The 21550-nt window shown below is 41.4% G+C and overlaps 2 protein-coding genes across 2 annotated transcripts in view; one reads left to right on the top strand and one right to left on the bottom strand.

Moving 5' to 3' along the window:
* Positions 1-1912: 1912 nt before the first annotated feature.
* Positions 1913-14718, bottom strand: LSM7 (LSM7 homolog, U6 small nuclear RNA and mRNA degradation associated). Its single transcript, XM_044658610.1, has 4 exons — positions 14407-14718; positions 14193-14283; positions 6314-6385; positions 1913-2261 (listed from the first exon to the last, which is right to left on the bottom strand). Exons 1-4 carry the CDS (start codon positions 14410-14412, stop codon positions 2119-2121), a joined length of 312 nt encoding a protein of 103 aa, XP_044514545.1. The 5' UTR covers positions 14413-14718; the 3' UTR covers positions 1913-2118.
* A 133-nt stretch (positions 14719-14851) lies between these two features.
* The window catches only part of SPPL2B (signal peptide peptidase like 2B), a 48372-nt gene continuing 41673 nt past the window's right edge, over positions 14852-21550 (top strand). The window contains exon 1 of the mRNA XM_044671956.1: positions 14852-14991. Coding sequence (XP_044527891.1) covers positions 14944-14991 — 48 coding nt within the window. The 5' untranslated portion in view covers positions 14852-14943. The remainder of the gene's footprint in view (positions 14992-21550) is intronic.

The following is a 21550-nucleotide window of genomic DNA, read 5'->3' as shown; positions in this document are numbered from 1 at the left end:
TACAGCTGAAGAAAGGAATTTGGAGTCAGAGGGTTTGGGCTCTATTTGCCTGTGTGATTTTTGGGAAAAGCCCTGGAACTTCCCTAGTTTCCTCAACTACAAAAAGAGGACTTAGTGGCATCTGACATCTCTTCCAGCTCTGGACCTATAAACCTCCCTGAGCCTCAGTTTATGAAAGTAGGAAATTGGACTAGATAGTCTAAGAATTTTCAGTCTCTAGTCTAACCCATTCCTAAAAAGGAACACTGTTCTAACGTACCTAGCATAGGTGCCTCTTTTGTTTTCTTCCCCCATTAGAACATAAACTTGAGGGTACACTATTTTTTATTTGAATCCCCTCTTACTTCAGCTCAGGACAACTCCTGGCCTAGTAAACATTTAACAAATGTTTGTACTCCAGAGGTCTCTCCCAGCCATTCTTTACCCAAGGGTTTCAGGGAGGGGGAATCCTACTACCTTCCAAGGAAGCCCTGCTCTTTGGGATAGCTCTAATGTTAGAAGTTTTTCTTATCCCTTTGTAGCTCTGAGTATTATTTCCTGGGGCTGAGAAAAACCAAGTCAAATCCCATCCACATAAACCATCCCCACAATGTATCTAAGAAATTATTTTATACAACTAAGTCCTGATCAGTGCTAAATAAGAATTGGTGCCCTCGAAACTACCACATCAATGCAACTACCAACAATTTGGAAATTGGTCTTGATCAAGGACACATGACAAAACTAGTGGAAATGCGCATGGGTAGGGGGGGTGCGGGGGGGGGGGGTTGAAGGGGAAAGGAGGAGCATGAAACATGTAACCATGTTAAAAATGAATATTAATAAATGTTAAAAAAAAAAAAAAAGAATTGGTGCTCAGGGATCTTGTTATTTGAATTAGCTTATTTCCATCCAACTCCGAATTTGTCATTTGAACTTGAACAAAACCTACTGGCATAGCCGTACTTTTATTTTTTAACCCTTACTTTCTGTCTTAGTCAATACTAAGTACTGGTTCCAAGGCAGATGAGTGGTAAGGGCTGGGCAATTGGGGTTAAGTGACTTGCCCAGGGTCACACAGCAAGGATGTGTCTGAATCCAGATTTGAACCCACAATCTCCCATCTCCAGGGATAGTGCTCTAGCCACCAAGCAACCTAAAGGTCCTTTGGAGTAGCACTTGTTAGTTTAGAGAACTTGATTACTGAACCCTTTGAAAACAGCCATTCTATCTTCCCCAAGACTTTCTTTCTCAGGCCTTAGGTCCTTCAGCCCATCTTCATATGACATAAATAGAGCCCTTCATCACCTTAGCTATTTTTCTCTGGTCACCTTCCAATTCATCGATCTTTCCCAAGGTGCAATTTGCAGAACCAAACATAATGCTTCAGATGTTGTCTGATTGGTTTGCATAGGATTCTGTACTGGAATTTCCCCATAATCCTAGATAACAGAACTGCCTCTTACTGAAATTTGAGATTTTAATAGCCATCTTAGCTGCTGCACTACTATTGACTGCTACTGAGCTAGCCCTCCATCAAGAACACTAGATCTTCTTTCAACAGCTATGTAACTATGTCTCCCCACCTCAGACCTTGTACCTGGAAAATTCAAATGTGAGCTTTGGTGTCCAAAAAATCTTAGTGCAATTTCAGACTTCAACAGAAATGCACAAAGACTTTTGGGACAGCCTATATTTATGCCTGCTCATTTCCACCTTATGAAATTTGGGTCCATGCTATAGCCTATCAAGAAATTTTTGAATCCTCTCATTTCTAAGATCTACATTCCACAACAGCACGAACAATCTTGCAGCTGTTTTCTAGAGCTCACGGGACCTAGAAATTCATTTTTGGTAAGGATCATGTCAAATCTGGGCGATGATTCTGCTCCTTCACCACCAATACCAAAGGGTAAGAAAGAAGAGCTTATGCTTTACAGATTTGTTTTGTGATTTTATTAGAAAAAACATACGCCAAAAAAAAGGTCTTTCTTCTGTCCCAGCTGGCAAGTTGTAATGAGGGAAGGTCACTGAGTCCTTTCAGAAAAGGAAGGTATTTCCCTGATAAGCTGAAAATTCTTAGCCGTGTTCAACAAAGCTGCTGAGAAGTCATCACGTCTATCTGGACACAGTCAGGGGCTATCCATCCTGCTGCTGGATGAAAGGGTTTGGAATGGCCTCCATGCCATCCTGAGGGCAAATCAGCACCACTGAGGTCCCTCTGCAGACCACTAATCCTAGCTGGCGTGTGTCTTCAGTGAGCTTGTACTGGTCATCAGGATCTGAAAGGCAATCACAGAAGAGGGGCCTAAAGTCAAGAACACAACCACCAGGGCTTTAAGTGAGTGAAGCAAATTCTTCTTTCAGACATGATGATTTAACAGAGAATCTTTTCCCTCCTCTTTCCTCCCTCTGAATCAAGAGTATAGGAATTCCTGTTTATCTGCCTTACAGGTCTGCTTCAAGAAAAGTATTGTTGCTTAATCTAAAACCACTATAAAAATATGAATTACTATTCATGGGGAGAAAGGATATTTATGGAGTCCTACAACTAGTTAATCCCAGGAATACTACACTATACCTCTGAAAGACAGAAAAGCCCTTTATTAGGTACCTGACTCCAAAGGGTTCATGAGAAAGCTTTGGGGCCCCTTGTATAGGGGACCTAGAAAGTACTAATAACACAGTCTGATCTATGGGTATCTTTCAGCTATAGAATTTTGGGGGCCAAAGGTTGGTTGTGCATGTTGGTGTTATGCACTATAGATGTTTGAAGCAGTCAACTTCAGAGTTCAATATGCCTTTTTTTGTTGTTTTTTTAAACCCTTAACTTCTGTGTATTGGCTCCTTGGTGGAAATGGTAAGGGTGGGCAATGGGGGTCAAGTGACTTGCCCAGGGTGACAGCTGGGAAGTGTCTGAAGCCAGATTTGAGCCTAGGATCTCCTGTCTCTAGGCCTGACTCTCAATCCACTGAGCTACCCAGCTGCCCTCAATATGCTTTTTGAAAAAACAAACCCCCGCCTTCTGTCTTAGTAACAATTCTCTTTTTTTTTTATTTTTTATTTTTAAACCTTTACCTTCTGCCTTAGTGTAGCTGCCAGCAGCCACAAAGTAATATTCGTGGGTGAACATCAGAGAAGGGAAGTTGGAGACTGAGGGAAAATGGGTGAAAGATATATATATATGTAGAAAGGGAACACAATAAAGGAAGAAAGACTCAGAAACGAAGAGTTAAACAATATGGGCTCCAGCGTGCATACTCCTCTGATGGTGGAAAGAGAGAGAGCGAGAGCTATACGTGTCCCCAATCTTTTACTGGAGAATCAAGGAATGGGTGATGGAGGTAGTTAATGAACATGTGACACTGCAGAGAATTTAACATTGGCTCATTCACAACCACAAGATCAAAGAGGAGGAGACTAAGATAATTTAGGACTCAGTGCCCTGACCTTTGGATTGGAGGCTTAGGGAGATGTCAGCATACCATAAGCTCAGAGTTACACTTTGTTACAAGGTTTAAGTAATCAATCATGAAGTTTGGTACATCACTTGGATCCCTATATTTAGAATCAATTCTACATACTGGTTCCAAGGCAGAAGAGTGGTAAGGATGGACAAAGGGGGTTAAGTGACTTGCCTGGGGTCACACAGTTAGGAAGTATCTGAGGCTAGATCTGAGGCCTGGTGCTCTATCCACTGTTACCTAGCTGACCCAAGGTTCAATTTGCTTCGTGATAGTCCAAGAAACCTCTCTGGTTTTCTGGGTCAAATTTTAATCCCGATGGGCTCTGCCTATAATGCAAGACAACTCATAGTCTTACTTGCTAGACATTTCCAGCTTCCATACAGGTTCTCAGTCTGTGTCAACAGAAATTAGGAAACCAACTGAATATACCGGCTGCAGACCACTCCCCACAACGCTTCTCAGATCTACAGTAATATGAAGAGGGACTTAGCAGTCTTACCAACTGAGCCTGGGAAGAGTAGGGGAAAGTTTGGTGTAACTACAGGCTAAGTGTGGGGGGCAGGTAGACTCTTAGCAAGCCATGAGACTTCCTTCTCTGCCATGCCCAGAAATCTATGCTTAAAGCTCTGGTAGCATTCTCCAGGGTATGCTACCCTGTCCTTCATTATCTTGTTCTAGAAGTATTTGGGGAGTATGAAAGGAAATTCTTGGTTCTCTTTGTTTATTCTGAGTTTACACTTGTGAAAAGGGAATCCTTTATTCTCTTTGCCTAGTTGGAGTTAAAACTTTGGTTAACAATAACTTGAATACCCCTACTTAGTACCTCACTAGATTGAGGAGGGATTAACTCTCCTAGGTCTACTTTTGAATTAATCAACAAAAGCAATTACACCCATACTTAACCCTAAAGTAAGGGAAACTCTTACTACAGAAGTTTATACCTGCAAAAGGAAGACACCCCTACTTAATTTTAAGTAGAGGGAAATCTGCAACCCACATGCTAAACTAGGCGAATCCTAGGAGAGTTAACACCTTTAGAGGTGACAAGTCAATCCCAAGACACTGCCCCTGAGCAGGCTGGACAATTTGGAAACTGTGATTGGCCCCTGTGAAGTGAGGCAGGAAAAGGAAACCACCATAAAAGCATTGAAATCCTTAGGTTGGGGTAATCTCATGAAGTTGAATCTTGTGGAGAGTCTCTTGGAGATGGTCTTTAAGGGAACTTCACTGGAGACTGCAGCATTAATCGTGGCTTCAACTTAAGATTCTGACTCCTGGACTACCTCCTTGGCTGACTCTTTTCCTAGTTTCCTAAGAGACTAGCTTCCATCTTGGAGGAGGCCTCTGTAGTTACTCACTACCTACCCTCCTGGCTGAGGACTAGTATAGGTATTTTCTCTAACCTCTTTCACATTTCTCTTCTTTATTGTTTTCCCTCTAATTTGGTAAATAAACTTCTGAGTTGAGATATAATAACTTTGGTGAACATGTTATTTCATATAATTTAAGTCCAACTACTAAATTTATCCTTTACAAGAGCCAGTAATTCTATAGTACTTTCCACTTTAGCTCCTGGTTATCCTGGCCTTCGGTACTTATAAGCCCGACCCACCCAAGTATTCCCTTCCCTTAAACATGCCAAACAAAGGCCTATTGCTTTCAACACTGAATGGCTAGGCTAGTTTTTCTTCTTCTTTTTAAAAAACCCTTACCTTCTGTCTTGGAGTCAATACTATGTATTGGATCCAAGGCAGAAGAGTGGTAAGGCCTAGGCAATGGGGGTTCAAGTGACTTGCCCAAGGTCACACAGCTAGGAAGTGGCTGAGACCAGATTTTGAACCCAGGACCTCCCATCTCTAGGCCTGGCTCGTAGGCTAGTTCTTCTATAAATTCCCAAACCACTAGACTCGAATGAAACACTTAAATGATAAGAGAAAAGGTTCCTATTACTTCTTTAGTGTCAGTGTGGTTTGAGGAATCTTAGATGAGTGATTAAATTGGCTATAATAAAGTTTACTTAATAGAATTTGAACTGTAGCCACTCAATGAATGGGCTATTGGATCTACTAAACAGGCCTGTGGAAATAAAACCCATCTGTAATTCCTGAGTGTGTTGGTTCAGGGTCATAGGTGGATCATGTTTGAAATGGGCTTTTTTCCTCAGACCCATTTCTACCTGTTGAGATAGACCCCACATTCTCAGGATTTAGAGCTAGACGGAACCTTCAGGAACACAATGTCCCAAAGATCACATATGGTATAAACCAGTGATGGGCAAACTACGGCCCAGGGGCCAGATGAGGCCCCCTGAAATGTTCTATCTGGCTGCGCGACAATATCCCTAATCTGATGAATAAGAGTAGGATGCAATAAGTAGGATACAATACAATGAAACTTTGAAAGAGATGCCTTAGAAACAGACTAACAGATGAGCATTTCTTTTCCTTTGGCCTCCTCTTTAAAAAGTTTGCCCATCACTAGTATAAATCATAACAGTGGCAATAAGTGATGATCAAATTGTGTATGACACTCAGATTAAATCTGGGGACCTGGCTGTCCCGGCTAAGTTTGCTCTCCTCTTCCCCTTCCCTCCCTCATCACAAAGGAGCATTTTGAGGGCTACTTATAGCAGGAACTTAAAATATCCAATGAAAGAGTTTCTGACTACAGAATGTTTCTCTATCTCTGAGCATTCCAAAGGAAGCCTGCCGCTAAAGTTAAATGGATAATGAATGACTGGACCCCAATAAGATTAACAAAAAGAATTGTATAATAAACAAAAAAGGTATTAATAAATACTAAGTGAAATGAGAATTTTAGTCCATCAGATTTATCGGCAACTGACCTTCCAAGTTTTGTCCACCTACCTCTCATATATTCAATGGTGCCATCAAGTACCAAATTGAGCAGAGGGTCAAATCCTTTTAAGATTCCACTGGCTGGCAAAGATGAATCAGAAAGGGAAAAATGAGTTATCTCAGGCATATAAAATTAATAAATTAAAAGCAACCATATAAACAGCATAAAAAAACCTCTCAAAATGCCTGCCCACTTAACCAAATCCCAGATCTCCCTACATATGTATTAGAGCCAAGGATGGTGAATTTAGGCAAACAAGGGGTCAAAATTCCCTACCCTGGCATTAAAGGTCTTCCTTATCTGCCTCCAACCTACCTTTCCAGACCTTTCGCCTTGTTCTTCCCTTCAGCCAACCAAGATAACTCATCAAGATCCATGCCAGCCTTCTTTTCTTTCTCCAAGTTTTTGTATGTACCATTCCTCAGCAGGTCACCCTTCATGCCTCGCCCTCTCCACTGAAATATTTTAATTTCTTTAAGGCTAATTTAAGCTCTACTTTTCTTACAGGATTTAGACCTAGAATTAGAAACCATCTAGTCTGGTTTCTCATTTTATATAAATAAGTAAACTGGGGCCTAGCAAGGGGGTTAATGCAAAGATCAGAGCCAGAATCTAAACCTGGGTCTTCTGACTTTTCACCTATAGTTCTGTAGAACCCCAAAGTTATGATACAGAAACTAAGCAACCACAAGCAAACACAAGCTAGGGACTCCCAGATCAGGATGGCTCCGAGAAACCTAAAGTTACTAACAGGTCAGGATGTCTTAGAGAAATCCATGGTCACAGAAATAGGGTGTTATTAGGCTCCAAAATGTAGCATAAAGACCCTACATGCTTGGGGAGACAGCCAAAAACCACTAACTACAAAGGCTACTTCAAGAACTATAGGGCACCCCTGAGTCTGCCAACACCCGCCACCCCAAACATATATAATCTTTACTCTGATGTGCCCCCCCCCACCCCCGCCGGAACTCCTTTGCTGAGCTCCCCTAGCGAGCACTAGAAATAAAGACTTCCCTTTGCTTGGATTGCATTGTCTCTGTGTGCTCCTTGGGTGGCAATCCATTCGGACCATAACAGTTCTTCCTACACCACTGCCCTGATCCTCTCAGCTAGTGATCTCTCCCTCACCAGATCTCATGCCTCTTGGGGTTTAAGCATTTTATCATATCCTAATTCATAGTTATTTTTGCATGTGTTTTGTTCCCCACAGTAGACTGGAGGTTCCTTGAGGGAAGAGACAATGTAATTTTATCTTTATATCTCTGGTGCCAGAAGAGAAGGCCATTAATAAAGGCTGGGTGAAGTGTGTACAGAGAGGTCACCCAAGAGCAGATTATATGCTATGTATAGAGAAGAAACTTCATTGTGACCACAGGTTAATGAAACAATTTAATGCAAGCCAACAAGCTTCTTAGATGTTTCCTAAATTCGAAGCCCTATTTGAGGTGCTGGGGGACAAAATCAAACAGTGCCCACCTTGGGCCCCTTTCTAAGGGTGCAAAGAACCTTACATGTAGTATGTACACATAAGAAAAAAGAAGTTAATTTAGAAAGAAGAGGTTCAGGAAAGGTTGGATGTAAGGCTGGACTCTGAAAGCATTTGCAGGTTCCACAGGGTGGAGGGGGAGGCAAAATGGGAAGGTAGGAGAGAGCCAGAAATCCAAAGAATCTAACTGGGATAGAATACAAAGTAAATGAAAGGCAATTACATGAAATGAGTCCACACTGGGGTGAGGTGTTTCTGAATGCTAGGCACTGGAACTTGGTAGAGTGAAAAGAACACTGAATCAGGAGCCAAGGCCTGGGTTTGAATCCCAGTTCTACTATTTGGGTGACCTCAGGTAAGGTTACCTCTCTGAATCTCATTCAAGAGGAGTTTCCTAAAATGTGAAGGCTTCAATGAGGTAATCTATAAAATATGGGGGTCACAATCCATGACATCTGTAATACCTATCAGCCATCAGAGAATTCTGTGAATATCTGATCTTTTCCCACTATGACTCCTATTTTTAAAAAATCAACTATATGCCTAACTTGGCACTACATATATGTCATGGAAGACTTAAGAAAAGCTTAAAATTCCATTCCAGTTTTCAAGTTTATGACCTTGTTGCGGAAACAGAACACACAGCCTCCCACACTAGCTCTGTAAAATGAGAGCATTTTGACTACGTTCCAATTCAGCAAATAAACAAATACCACACACAAAATACTGGGGATAAAAAGACAAAAATAAACCTGTCCTTGCCCTCAAGGAGCTTCCTTTCTACAGGAAGGTAATCACTAAGGTACCTTCTCATTCTAAGAATCTATGATTATCTCTGGAAAACAACAGATGACAGGGTTCAGCTTTATAATAGTGTAAGCATTAAAGTATAAGCTTTCATAGCTTAAAACCACACTAAGACTTTGGGGATCCAGTGGTAAGTGAGGTAGTATAAGTTGCAAAATGCTAGAATTTCAGAGGGCAGAGATCAAAGAGGCCAAAGAATTTTCCAGAAGGAGGGCAGAACTTCAGCTGGGCCTTGAAAGACATATTAAATGTACCAACCATTGTAGCTAACTCTTATATGGGGTTCCTAGATCCTGCCATCTGAGAGCTCTCTTCCTATCTCACTTGCTAAACTCTCTGTGAAAGTCATCTATGTTTGTTGCGCCCCTTTCCTTTCTTCTCATTATCTTCGGAATCCTTTGCAATCTGGCTTCTAGCCTCACTGAACTATACTTTCTCCAAGGTGCCTAATGATCTCTTAATTGATAAATGTACCCCACCTTCCTGGATATTCTTCTCTCCAGTGTTTTTGAAACACTGCTTTCCTTGTAGAACCCTGAAGGCTCCTGCCCAGTCTCTTTTATACCCCATGTCATGTCCACTAACTGAACTCTGTTCTGGACCCTCTTTTCTCTTCCCTCTACTCTTTCTCACTTAGGTTTCTTCAATAGTGCCTATGTCATCCCTCTGCAGATGACACCAGATCTATTATGTCCAGCCCGGATTTCTCTATGGAACTCCAAGTCCTGCCGCACCAAGTGCTTATTAGACATTTCAACTTCTAAGGCCCAAAGTGATCTAAACCATAACATGTCCCAAAGCCAACTCTTTCCTCCCTCCAATCACTCTTCTCTCCCAAATATGATTATAGAAGGCCTTGCCTTCCAGGCACCAGGTTTGCAAGTCTAATTATATATACCCTTCCTTCTTACTCAAAAAACAAACAAACAAAAAACCCAGTAGCTCCCTGTCTCTTCTAGGATCAAATAAAAATCTCCTGCTTGTCATATGAAGCTAGCCAGGACCCTTTCTATCTTCCCAGTCTTCTTAAACATCCCTCCCTCCACACTCTACACTGATTGTTTTGAGTCTCTGTGTCCTTGCTGACCTCCATTTCTGGAATCCTTAGTTTCCTTAACTCTAATCATGCCCTCTACCAGGGTAAGGGGTGGGACCCCTGGCTGCTAGAGCCTTCCCCACCTCAGTCAGCTGGCACTTGAACTAGATAGTTTTGTCTATACATATACAGGTTGTGTCTCCTATTTCAATGCAAGTTCTTTGAGGGTAAGGGTCTCTAAAGTCCTAGCACTTAGCACAGAGTTTAACAGAGTGGAGGCTTCATAAAATCAATCCTATGGTCTGAGATGATACCCTACACCTCTCACTGCGGTGTGACCTTGGGCAAGTCACAATTTCCCTGGGCCTCAGTTGTAAAATGAGGTCACTTCCAATTCTAGATGTAGGCTGTGTGTGATCAGCAAAGCTATCCTGTGAGATTACATGGTATAGGAATGGTATTATCCCCACTTTACCAGATGGAGGAAACAGGACTAAGGAATGTGACCTGCCCAAGGCCACCCAGCTGGTGAGTTTGAAAATCCTAACTTGGGTGCTGGTCTTCTGGGTGCCTCCTAAGTACAATATGGATGGAAGGAGAGAAGAGAGGGGAAGCCTAATCCTCCTTCACACAACAGTCTTTAATACTTGTAAAGCAGAAATAACATCCCATTAAATTTTTCTTGAAAGTGTGATATTGGAAATTTGGGGGTCCTTGAACTAATTTTGAGGTCCCTGATCTAAACTTCCTGTGGACATTTAGGACTCTTTCAAAACTACATTTCACATGATTCCTCTTGCATAATGAGGTAGACACGAAAGTGTGATAATGTAGACAGAAGTATAAAGACTCAGGATGGGATTGGTATGCTATTTTTCTACTGAAGCAGCTTAGTGAGCAGAGGTATGGCGTGGCTTTTGAACTAAATCTTAATAGGCACATGGTTTCATTTTTCTAAATGGCTTTCAATAAACCCTTTGAAACCATGATATTTTTAATTTTATCGCTCTATATCAATTTTACTTGTAACAAAAGGCAGCATGGGTAGTATAGTGGATAAAAATATAGGGGTCAGGAGACCTGGGTTTGAATCCTGCCTCAGACACTTATTAGCTACCATAGACAAGTCACTTAATCTTTTGGGTGCTCAGTTTCCTTATCTATAAGACAATATTTACACTACCTTGTGGTGTACCTTCACAGGCTTGTGGTGAAGTTGAAAGCACTTTTCAGACCTTAAAGAATTATAAAAATGTGAGTTATTATTGTTTTCTTGTTCAGTGGAATAGCCTTAGTTCCATCAATGAATTTTTTTGAAGCACCTTCTTACTCACAGTTCATATATCACACTCCATTTCTCTTCATATACTTATGAGACAATTTTGTATTTCTCTATTGTTTCATTTCCCTGACAGATTGTCAGCTACACAAGGGCAGGGTCTGCTATCATATTAATTTTTCTTTCTCTAGTCTGAAACAGAGAAAGCGCTTAATAATAGCTGTTAAAAATAAAATGGATCCAAAGAACCAAGGTTCAAATCTAGCCCCAGACACTTCCTAGCTGTGTGACCCTGGGCAAGTCATCTAAAACCATGTTTGCCTAGCCTTTGGCTATTCTATCTTATGTATCAACTCTATGAGAGATAACAAAGGCTTAAATAAATTAGTTGGACCCCTCAAAACAGAAAACAAAGCTCAAAACAGAGTCTAATGGGAGATTTTGTTTTATACCTGTTTTAATGAATTTCTGGGATAAAATGGACACCACTTTGAGTGACAAGATTGTCAGCTGGAGACCTTGGAATGTACCTAGGTGCTGTGAGTCAGGGCCAAAAGTCAGTTGGAGCCGACCCTATAAATACCCATCATGCACAGCACAAGACAGCTCATTCTGGAGCAATCTTGGGAGGTGGGAAGTTCAAGAGAGGGAGCATAGGCCCTATACTTGCAATTCAACTGCCTTGACTGAAAGAGCTAAAGTATAACCATCATCAAAAGAGCTAAGAGAGAGAGCAGCACTACTGTCTTTCAAGAGATCATCAATAGCCTTCCCTAATCTTTGGCTTGGCTCTGGTCAAAGTCAAGCCAGAGTTAGCAAGAGAGTGAAGAATCTCCAGTCTCTAACTGTTCCGGCAATCACTATAGCTTTGATTATTTAGATAAGTAGCAATAACATTCCCAAATCCTCCATCCTTTCCCTTGTTCCTAACCCTCTTAAGCTAGAATTAAAAATAGTTGTTTGTTACAAAGTACCTTTCCTGAGAGGTGAATATTATCCAAAGCCCTTGGAAAGGGGAAGACAGCCACAAAGTCGGATCCACAGCATTATCCAATCAGCACACCAATAGCCCATATCAATATCCATTCCAACCCTAGGTTGAAGAACTAGAGAAGTTGACTATACATACAATTTCTCAGTGATTCCCTGCCTGGGCAGCTGTTAAAAGGAGACAGCTGACAGGCTCAGTCTAGCAAAGCCTGTCAGGTGGGGAGAGGCTTAGCCCTTCTGCCATTAGCACTCACACAGAGGTCTGTGAGTGAGTGTCTCCTCTCTTCATCATTCTTTTTACACACCTGATTTACTTGTAAGAGGCTTGTAATTTCACTGTTCTAGAGCACTCCTGATGCAGATTAAGGGCACTGAGGGATTAAATAGTTTGCCCTGATCAGTCAGTGTCAGAGAATGATCCTGAGCCTAGGTCATCCAGATTCCAAGGCCAGCTTTCTAGCTATTAAGCCAACATTCTCTCTTACACTGCTCATATACTAATATTCTTGTTTTATGATTTATACTTCCAAGTTTTACTGTGGTGGAAGAGACTGGGAGTCAGAAGACCAAGCAGGGTTCAGCTTCAAATTTTGCAACTTTGAGTGACACGATCTCTCTAGGACTCCCAATCTCTCTATCTGTGAAACGAAGCCACAGAAAAGTTGATCTTCTAGATTCCTTCCAGTTCTCTATCTAGGATCTTACTGTGTACTCCTTGGGGGAGAAAAACCAATCTTATTTAAGATGCATTGTCTCCCCCAGGTTCCCTAGGAGAGGGATCTGCACACAGCCCTGAAGCATTATAGAGGATTATAAGACACTTCAATTAAGCAGAGCTATCTATTACATAATACTGGATATTAATTTATTTATGTTTGCATTACAAACTGCAAATCCTGCCTTGACTAGACTGTAAATTCTGGCTTCAGCAGATTGATTAGTAGCCCAAGGTGTCCAGAACACACAAAAAAAGAAAAGAACTTCTACCTAACTTGGAGAGTTGCCTGAGACACAAGTTAAGTGACTTACTTGTTCACAGCCACAAAGCCAGGCTAAAAATATCAAATAGCCAGGGATATCTGGAGAGATGGAGTTGACATGTGATCTCACCAATCTCTAAACAGAATCTAGCAAAACTCCTTTTTCCAAGTCTTTCCTGATCTTCCCTTAAGTTAAAACCTTCCCCTCTATTGATTAACTCCAATTTATCCTGGATATGTCCTTTGTCCAGTTGTTTTCATGTTGTCTCCCCTATTGCAATGTGAGATCCTTCAGAGTAAGGGCTGCCTTTGCCTTTCTTTGTACCTTCAGTGCTTAACACAGTGTCTGGAATATTGATAATATATAAATGCTTAACAAAGAAGATCCTATTAAAAAAACCAAAACAACCCTAACCTTCCACCTTAGAATCAACAATATGTACTAGTTCCAAGGCATTAGAATGATAAGGGTGTTTCAACAGGATTTAATTTTTGCCCAGGGTCATACCCAGATAGGAAATGTCTGAGGCCAGATTTGAACCAGGTAGGACTCCTCTCTGGACCTGGCTCTCAATCTACTGAGTCACCTCCCTGACCCAAACACTATCTCATTTGATCCCCACTTTACAGATGAAAAGAGAGGTTTAATGACTTGCCCAAGGTTACACAGCTGGTAAGTATCTGAGGCTGGATTAAAGTAGGGTCTTTGAGACTTCAGGGTCTCGTGCTCTATCCACTGCACGACATGGTTACTGACATACAGTTAGCGCTTAATAAATGCCTACTGACCGACTGACTTCCATGAATACAGATCAGCAACTCCTAGTTTTAGAGGGTGGAAGAGCATCGAAACCTTGTGATTTGACTGCAAGTGTGTCGGAAGCAGCCCCAGCCTTCCTGCCAAGGGCAGCCTCTCCACCTTGTACACAGTTAGCGCATAATAAGTATGCAATGGGTGGAATCTGTGCCTCTCCACCTTGTACACAGTTGGCGCATAATAAGTGTGCAATGGGTGGAATCTGTCTTTAGGGCTTTCCCCTCCTGGATGATTGAGCTCGCTCTTTGAGGGCAGAGGCAGGGGCAGGGACTAGCCCCAAATCCGGCAGAGGACGGGGCTAGGGAGCCCAAAAGGCAAGGCACCAAGCACGGTACAGGAGAGGAATGAATGGAGACGCTCCAGATGCTTGAGTCCGCGGCTCGGGAGTGGAGTGTACCACTAGACAGGGAAGGCAGGGGGAAGCGGACAGGGACCCTGGACCAAACCATGTAAGGGGAGCCACGAGGGGGAGTTCAGGGTCATTCTTACCCTCGCGGCCTCCCTGGAACTTCACGCGGATGGTCTTGTCGATGTACTTGGACAGGTCCAAGATGCTCTCCTTCTTCTTCTTCTCCTTATCCTGCAGAGAAAGCACAGCGGATCAGGGTCGCGGGCCTGTGAGCGCCGGGTCCGACCGGCCGTCCCCCTCCCGCCCTAGCGGCAGCAGCGGCGAAGGCGGCAGCGCGTAACCCCCTCGGCTCACCGCCATGTTGCAGCTGTCAGGGTCCCCTTTGCGTCTGACGCCTGCGCCCTTTCACCTCGTGGCGGAAGCTTCGGACGTAACGTCACGGCGGCGCCTGCGCAGACGGGACGGCAGCCCGAGTGGGCGCGGGGTTGGGTGGGTAGGGGTAGGTGGCGGTGGATTTAAAGGTGGGACCCGGAGGTTGCCGGGTAACGTCTAGCAGCACTGCGGAGCGGTGGCTGTGTGCTTTCTCTTCCCTCCTCTCCCCACCCTCGGCTCCCCGCCATTTTGCTTCCGTCACAATCCACCTTAGGAGCCGCTCCTCGGCCTTTCACCTCGCGCCAGGCGCCTGCGGGAAGTGGGGTGCGCATGCGCAGGCGGGGCGGCCGCGAAGCGGCGCTGGGATCGAAGCGGGATAAAAAGGGGGGCCCGGGGGCTTCTGGGTAACGTCTGGCGCCTGGGCCTGTGGTGCAATAGCCTGGCTCCGGCAAGCGGAGGCCCGAGCCGTCTTTCCCGGTCCTGCCCTGTCCTGCCTTGTGACGGGGACCTCAGGCGAACATGGCGGTGCTGGCGCGGCTACTGCTGGGACTCGTCCTCATAGCACAGGTGAGGGTGAAGGGAGAGGCCTGGCTCGGGAAGCTCCCTCCTCCCAGCTCCCCCGAGCGGCCCCGAGACGTAGGCCCCAGCCCAGCCCACCTCGCTGCACCACTTCCCAGAGCGAAGGCCCCTCCCCCACTTCCCGGTCGCACCGGCCGGAGTTCCCAGAACGCAAGGGACGAGACCGTCGGGGCTCGGTTTAATTTCCTTGCATTACATTGGAGCAACTTCCAAACCTAGCAGCTTCTACCTCCTTTTGTTGTAGCTGGTGACTTTAATTCACCTTTTATTTCTCATAGATGAGGAAACTGAGATAGCCGTGGCAAACTGGCCCGCTTTTTGCTCCCCAGAATGCAATGCATCCTGGTACTGTGACTTGCTCAATTCCTAGCTCCTTACTCATCTTCGCTTCTTGAATTACTACCATCCTTTGAATCTGTTATTTCTCTCATATATTACATGAACCAAGCCCGTAAGGGGTCCTAAAATAATTTTAATACCTTAAAACTACTTATAGTTCTAGATGTGTGACCTGGGCACATGGCTTATCCCCCATTACCTAGCCTTAGTTTACTAGTGGTAAACTCTTGCATTGGAACCAATACACAGTATTAATTATAAGATGGAAGGTAAGGACTAAAAAACAAAAAACAAAAAAACACCAGTAAGAGGCAGCTAGGTGATTCAGTGGATAGAGAGCCAAGCCTAGAGACACAAGGTCCTGAGTTCAAATGTGACCTCAGACACTTCTCTGGGTAAGTCATTTAACCCCTATGCCCTTACTACTCATCTACTTAGGAACCCATGTTTAGTATTGATTCTAAGAGAGAAGATAAATGTTTAAAAAAAAAAACAACTTAAATAAGACACTTGGGACATTCTGTGTATTGTGCATATGTGAGGACAAAACATAGTTTTACACATATATTTTTAACATAAAACTAAAGTTTTTCTCAACCCTCTTTCCTACCCCCATTGTAACTAGCCTGCTCCTAGAGTTCACAGCACTTTGAACCTTCTCCATCATTTAATACTCTTATAGGTGTGTGTTGGTATTTTATCTTTTTACTATGGGGACAGAGGTTGTGCCTTATTTGAACTTTACATTCTACACAGAGTTGTGACTTAATAAAATTAAGTCACCTGGCCAAGAGTCACACCTCTTCCTTCCTTTTACAAATAAAAAAAATTTACTATCTGTCAGCAGTCAATAAGCATTTATTAAACATCTACTATATATATCCTAGATCCAGACACTGTGCTAAGCTAAGACATTAACTCACCTATATGATTCCCTTAAGGTCACACAATATTGAAGGGCCAGCAATGGATAGCAAGTCTCCTAACTCCCAAGTGCAGTAGTCCTTTCTCCAGGCTTGTCCTGCTTATTTTCCTGTAAACGTTGGGATTTTCTGGCCTAAAATTCATTATCCTACCCAGAATCTTCTTAGGCTAATGCTTCCCCAGCTAATAATAGCCATATTTTAATAACAAACTTATTTACACTTGGAGACTATATTGTTTGCAAAACTTCGTGTTTGTTATTTTTTGAATTTTATTCATTGTATTTATTTTATTTTCTCTTTTGAGGGATATTGTACAAAAATGCCTGTTTTACAGAAAGGTTATGGAATGGTACTAGTAAAGGTCCCATTTTTTTCCCCTCCAAAATTAGAGAATGTTCTCTAAGGAATCTTCCAGCCCTAAAAAAATCCTTTGAGGATTTCTTTTAGTGATTATCTATCACCCAATTATTGACTACCCTTTGTAGCTCATTTATTTTTTTTAAAGTCATTTAAAGTCCACTCTGATTTAAGGAAAGAATTTGTCATATGCAGTGGAAAGAACACTTAATTTGTAATCAGGATCTGAATTTTAATCCTCCCTGTGTGACGTTGTCAAGCAAATCACTTCACCTCTCTGGGCTTGAAGTGTTTTTTGTTTTGTTTTTAACAAAACTGTAAAGTGAGAGAATTGAACTTCTTACTAGCCTTGAAATCTGTGATCCTGTGAATATCTTCGGTGACATCTGAATGTATCACATGATTTCACAAAACTCTGGCTGGGAATCCCTAATAGGTGGATTCTTATTTCTGCTACCAGTCTGTGCTAGTAATCTAGATTGTTGGATTCTCTCTGGGTCTATAGTAATCACTGAATCCTTTTGTTACTAGTACTGGTGATTTGCTTCACCAGGATGAAAAAATAGATGGACCTGGGTAAATTATCTTATATCTCAGGTCAGATTTCTCCAAAATCAAAATCACTTCACAAAGTTAACACCTTCCCCACATACATATATATTTAAACACAATATTCCATTAATTTATTTGTTCATTTACTAAGATAGCAGAAACAGAAAGGAGAACAGACTACATTGACTTTAGGTTACTGTTCAATTCTTATAATGATCCCTCTCCCCCAACAAAGACCCTTTTAAAAAATATGTCAGTTTTCTTCCAGGGATGAGCAGCAGCTTCTAGTCATAGAATATTATATAGCCTCCAAAGAATTTAAGTCAAAAAGTCACACAAGGAGCAATGGAGATAACACAAGACAAATTATGCAAGAGAAGTGTGTAGGATATCATCAGTCAAAATGTATGATTGACACCAAATTCAAAACCATGTTGCAAAGTGCAACAAACTAATAAACTATCTGGTCATTTAGATAGGCAGTTTAAATAATTTAGATAACTATTTGGTAATAAGATGAGTAAGACCCAGAAGCAATTGAACACAGTCCAGTTTCCCAAAATACAAACCACTGAAGGAAGGACTTCTCATTCAATAAGACCTGCTAGGACTTCCTAGCTATGTGACCCTGGGCAGGTCACTTAGCCCCCACTAACTCTTACTGATCCAATTTGGAACCAATACAATCAATACAATAATATTGATTCTAAGATGTACAGTAAGGATTTAAAATAAACACAGGCACACACGACCTGCTAGGAAAACTAGAAAGCAATTCAGCAGAAATTAAATTTAGATCAGCATCTTATACCATATGCCACAGCGAGTTCCAAATTGTTTTTTGTTTTGTTTTTAATATAAAAAGGGTCATGAAAAAAAGTTAAAGGATAATGGAAGGAGAGGCTCTCCATCACTAATATTGAATATGCAAATTAAAACACTGAGGTTTCACCCATCAGATTGGCAAATTTGATTTTACAAAAGGAAATTAGTAACTGAAGGGGTTATGGAAAGATAAGTCCATTAATTCACTGCCCTGATGAATGCAGATTGGTCCCTCATCAAGAAAACAAATTTGGAACCATGTGAAAAAAGTCACTAAAATGTTCAAACTCTGGCCCAATAATCAGCCCATTCCTGGGCATTTAGCCTATAAAAAGGTTCACTAAAGAAAAAAAACGATATATTAATAACTCTTGTGTGGGGGAGGGGGAGACAGTGTACCCTTTGTAGAGTAGCACAATGGAAGATCATTGAGCCTTAAGAAATAACAAATATAAAGAGTTCAAAATTTTGGAAAGATTTGGCAGAAAATGAGAACAGGATATATGACAAAATTGATATAAAAGAAAGCACTGCTAAACCTGAGAAATAAGATTAATCTATTGACTAACCTTGACTAGAGAACTGATTATATGCCCCTCAGAGATAGAATGGACTACAATTGTAGAATACTGTCAAACATGGTCATTGTGTGGATTCTTTTTGCTCAGCTTTTTTTCTTTGTTACAAGGAAGCATTCTATTGAGGGAGGGGGTGACATTGAGAGTGACAGCAGTGTTTTGTTGTTATTGTTCAGTTATGTTTGTGTCTTCATGACCCCATTAAGGTTTTTTTGGCAGAGATATTGGAGTGGTTTGCCATTTCCTTCTTCAGCTCATTTTATAGATAGCAGTTTTTAAAAATGAGTGAAAGTTTTAAAGAACTGTGTATAACAATGATCACAATATAAATGGGAAGAGGAAAAACAAAACCAAAAACCATATCCACAATTGAATGCTGTGTGGTTACAGTGACTAGACTTGTTCCTGGGCAAGTCCCCATTGCCTAGCCTTTACTTACCACTCTTCTGCCTTAGAACCAATACATAGTATTGATTCTCAGGTGGAAGGTAAGAGTTTTTTAATAGAGAAAATTTATTTTCCTCCCTTTTCAGAGATTGAGGGCAATTGATAATGGGATATTAAATATATTATCAGATACACTTGATGTGTTTTTATTGTTTCACCTCAATTTTTGGTTACAAGAGAGGTTATACTTTTAGTAGTAGAGGAATATGTATTTTTAAATGAAGGTGAATTTGGATCGTATAACTTTGGAAAACTTATGTGGAAATTTGTTATTGTACATAATTGGTAAAAATAAAATATCTTTCTAAGAAAATAAATCAAAGCGGGTGGGGGCACAGCTGGAGTAGCTCTGTGGATTGAAAGCCAGGCCTAGAGACAGGAGATCCTAGATTCAAATGTGACCTCAGACATTTCCTAGCTGTGTGACCCTGGGCAAGTCACTTAATCCCCATTACCTAGCCCTTAGGCTTTAGAACCAATACATAGTACTGATTCTAAGGCAGAAGGTAAGGGTTTTTTTTAAAAAATAAAGATGATAATATAGAAATAAAATATATCAATTAAAATACAAACAAACTTAAGAACTTGGTAAAATGAGTGTCATATTTGAGACCAAAGTAGAACCAACCAGATAGTCTGTTCTTCCTTTGTTATCCACACAATACGAAGAAAACCTAAGGAAGATTGCTAGCTCATTGTGAAGAGAATTTGAGGAGGACCTCATCCTGTTTGGTGAGTCCCTTGTATTGAAACTATGAGAGGACAGATGAGTGTCAGACAGGATGAACAGGCTTAGATAGATTGCATTTGGCCCAATTGGAGGAAATTTCCATGAAATATAACCATGAAATCACAGATCCTTAGAGTTTTGGCTTACAGATAGGAAACTGACTCAGTGACTTGACCATAAAGCGAGTAAATGCTAGGTTTGGGACTTCAACCCAGGTTTCTTGACTTTTAAGTTCTTGTTCTCTTTGTGAACATGTTAATTTTATAAGGAAAGATACTTCATTATGTTTGTGGAAGAGAAAATGATTCTAGTTTTTCTCCAAGTATTTTAAACAGGGAAACGAAGGATAATTGCTCCCACTGAAGACCTTCTCTGTAGCCTGTTCTTATATTTTGATTGTTCCAAAGTAGAGCATTCATGAATTTGAGATTTCTGGTAGTCCACACACAATTCATGGGCCAAAAGTGAAACTTCATATTGGTCCATTTGAATGCATTTTCATACAGCATAAGAGTTGATTCTTTAGCTGATCCTTGAAGGGAGGTGGTTTTGTGATTTATTGAAGGTGAAAGCAAAGGTTTATACAAAAGTTTGGTTTGAAGAATGAACCTGGTACACTGGTATTCTTGTGGGGAAATGAAATGGGAGGAGCCATTATAGAGATCCATCCTTCCTCAGGAGTAGTTTTTTGTTGTTGTTTTTTTTAAAGAAAGGAGAGAGTAATGTGGATAAATACAGACTGGTTTAGGAAAAGCAGAGTTTACTAAAGTGATAATCCTTACACACACAAGCAAGTTATGCTTCTTACCATTCCTCATATGTCTGAGGTCACTAAAGGCCTAGAGGAAAGCTGGACACATAATTGCAATTATGTCAAGTAATATGTAACACATCTGTGATTGATGAGAGGTAGTGTGGCCTAAGTGGATAGAGGACTAACCTTGGAGTTTGGAAAAACCTGAGTTCCATATATGATATGGTATAATAGTGGGCAAATCACTACCTTAGTACCTAAGGAAACTTTTAAGACTGCAAATTGTTTACACATTCAGTCTTTCTATCTCAGTCAATTAAACATTTGTTTAACATATGCTTTGCTGGGTTTTGGGGCGTACAAAGACAAAAATGAGAAAGTCCATGCCCTTGGGGAGTGTATATGTGTGTAAATAGGTATAAGATAATTTTAGGAAGGCATTAGTAGCTGGGGGAGGAAGTGGAGAGTAAGGTAGCACATTCCAAACATGGATAGCCTGTACAAAGGTACAGACATAGGAGATGTAAGTCAACTAGTTTGGCTGGACCATAGTGATCCTGAAGGTCTAAGGTCTAGGAATGTTGATTAAGACCAGGTTGTGAAGTAAATACCACACAGGTATATGTATGTATACACCTGTACACATTAATCCTAGAGGTAATGGAGGAATCCCTGGACTTTATTGAGTAGGAAAATGACATGGTCACACCAGTGTATAATGATGGATTGGAGTGAGAAAAATCTTGAAACAGGGAGAATAGAATAGGAAAAATAGGGGAAAATTTTTTTTACAATAATCCAAGTGAGAAACAATGAGGACCCAAACTTGGATAATGTAATGGCTTTTGCAGTGGAGAGATGATGAGTTAGGAGAGAAGTTGTAGTGGTAGAAATAACAAGTTTGGCAATTATTTAAATATGTTAGGGTTATTGAGAGTGAGGAGTATGGATTGGTGTGCCAAGGTTATACATTTGGATAGCTAAAAGAAAGTAAGGAAATTTGGGAGAGGAGCAAGTTTGAGGAGAAAGATGAATTCTA

This window comes from Gracilinanus agilis, chromosome 1, assembly GCF_016433145.1.
Source record: "Gracilinanus agilis isolate LMUSP501 chromosome 1, AgileGrace, whole genome shotgun sequence".
In the NCBI taxonomy this organism is placed as follows: domain Eukaryota; kingdom Metazoa; phylum Chordata; class Mammalia; order Didelphimorphia; family Didelphidae; genus Gracilinanus; species Gracilinanus agilis.
The sequence above is the reverse complement of the archived record's forward strand: the minus strand, read 5'-3'. Positions and strand labels throughout refer to the sequence as shown.

Excerpts from the sequence above, each read along its gene's own strand:
- LSM7 (XM_044658610.1), bottom strand. Across the intron at positions 6,386-14,192 it reads GTTCCAGGGAGGCCGCGAGG|CCAGTGGAATCTTAAAAGGA; the intron begins GTAAGAATGACC and ends CATCTTTGCCAG. Across the intron at positions 2,262-6,313 it reads CACCATTGAATATATGAGAG|ATCCTGATGACCAGTACAAG; the intron begins GTAGGTGGACAA and ends ATTGCCTTTCAG.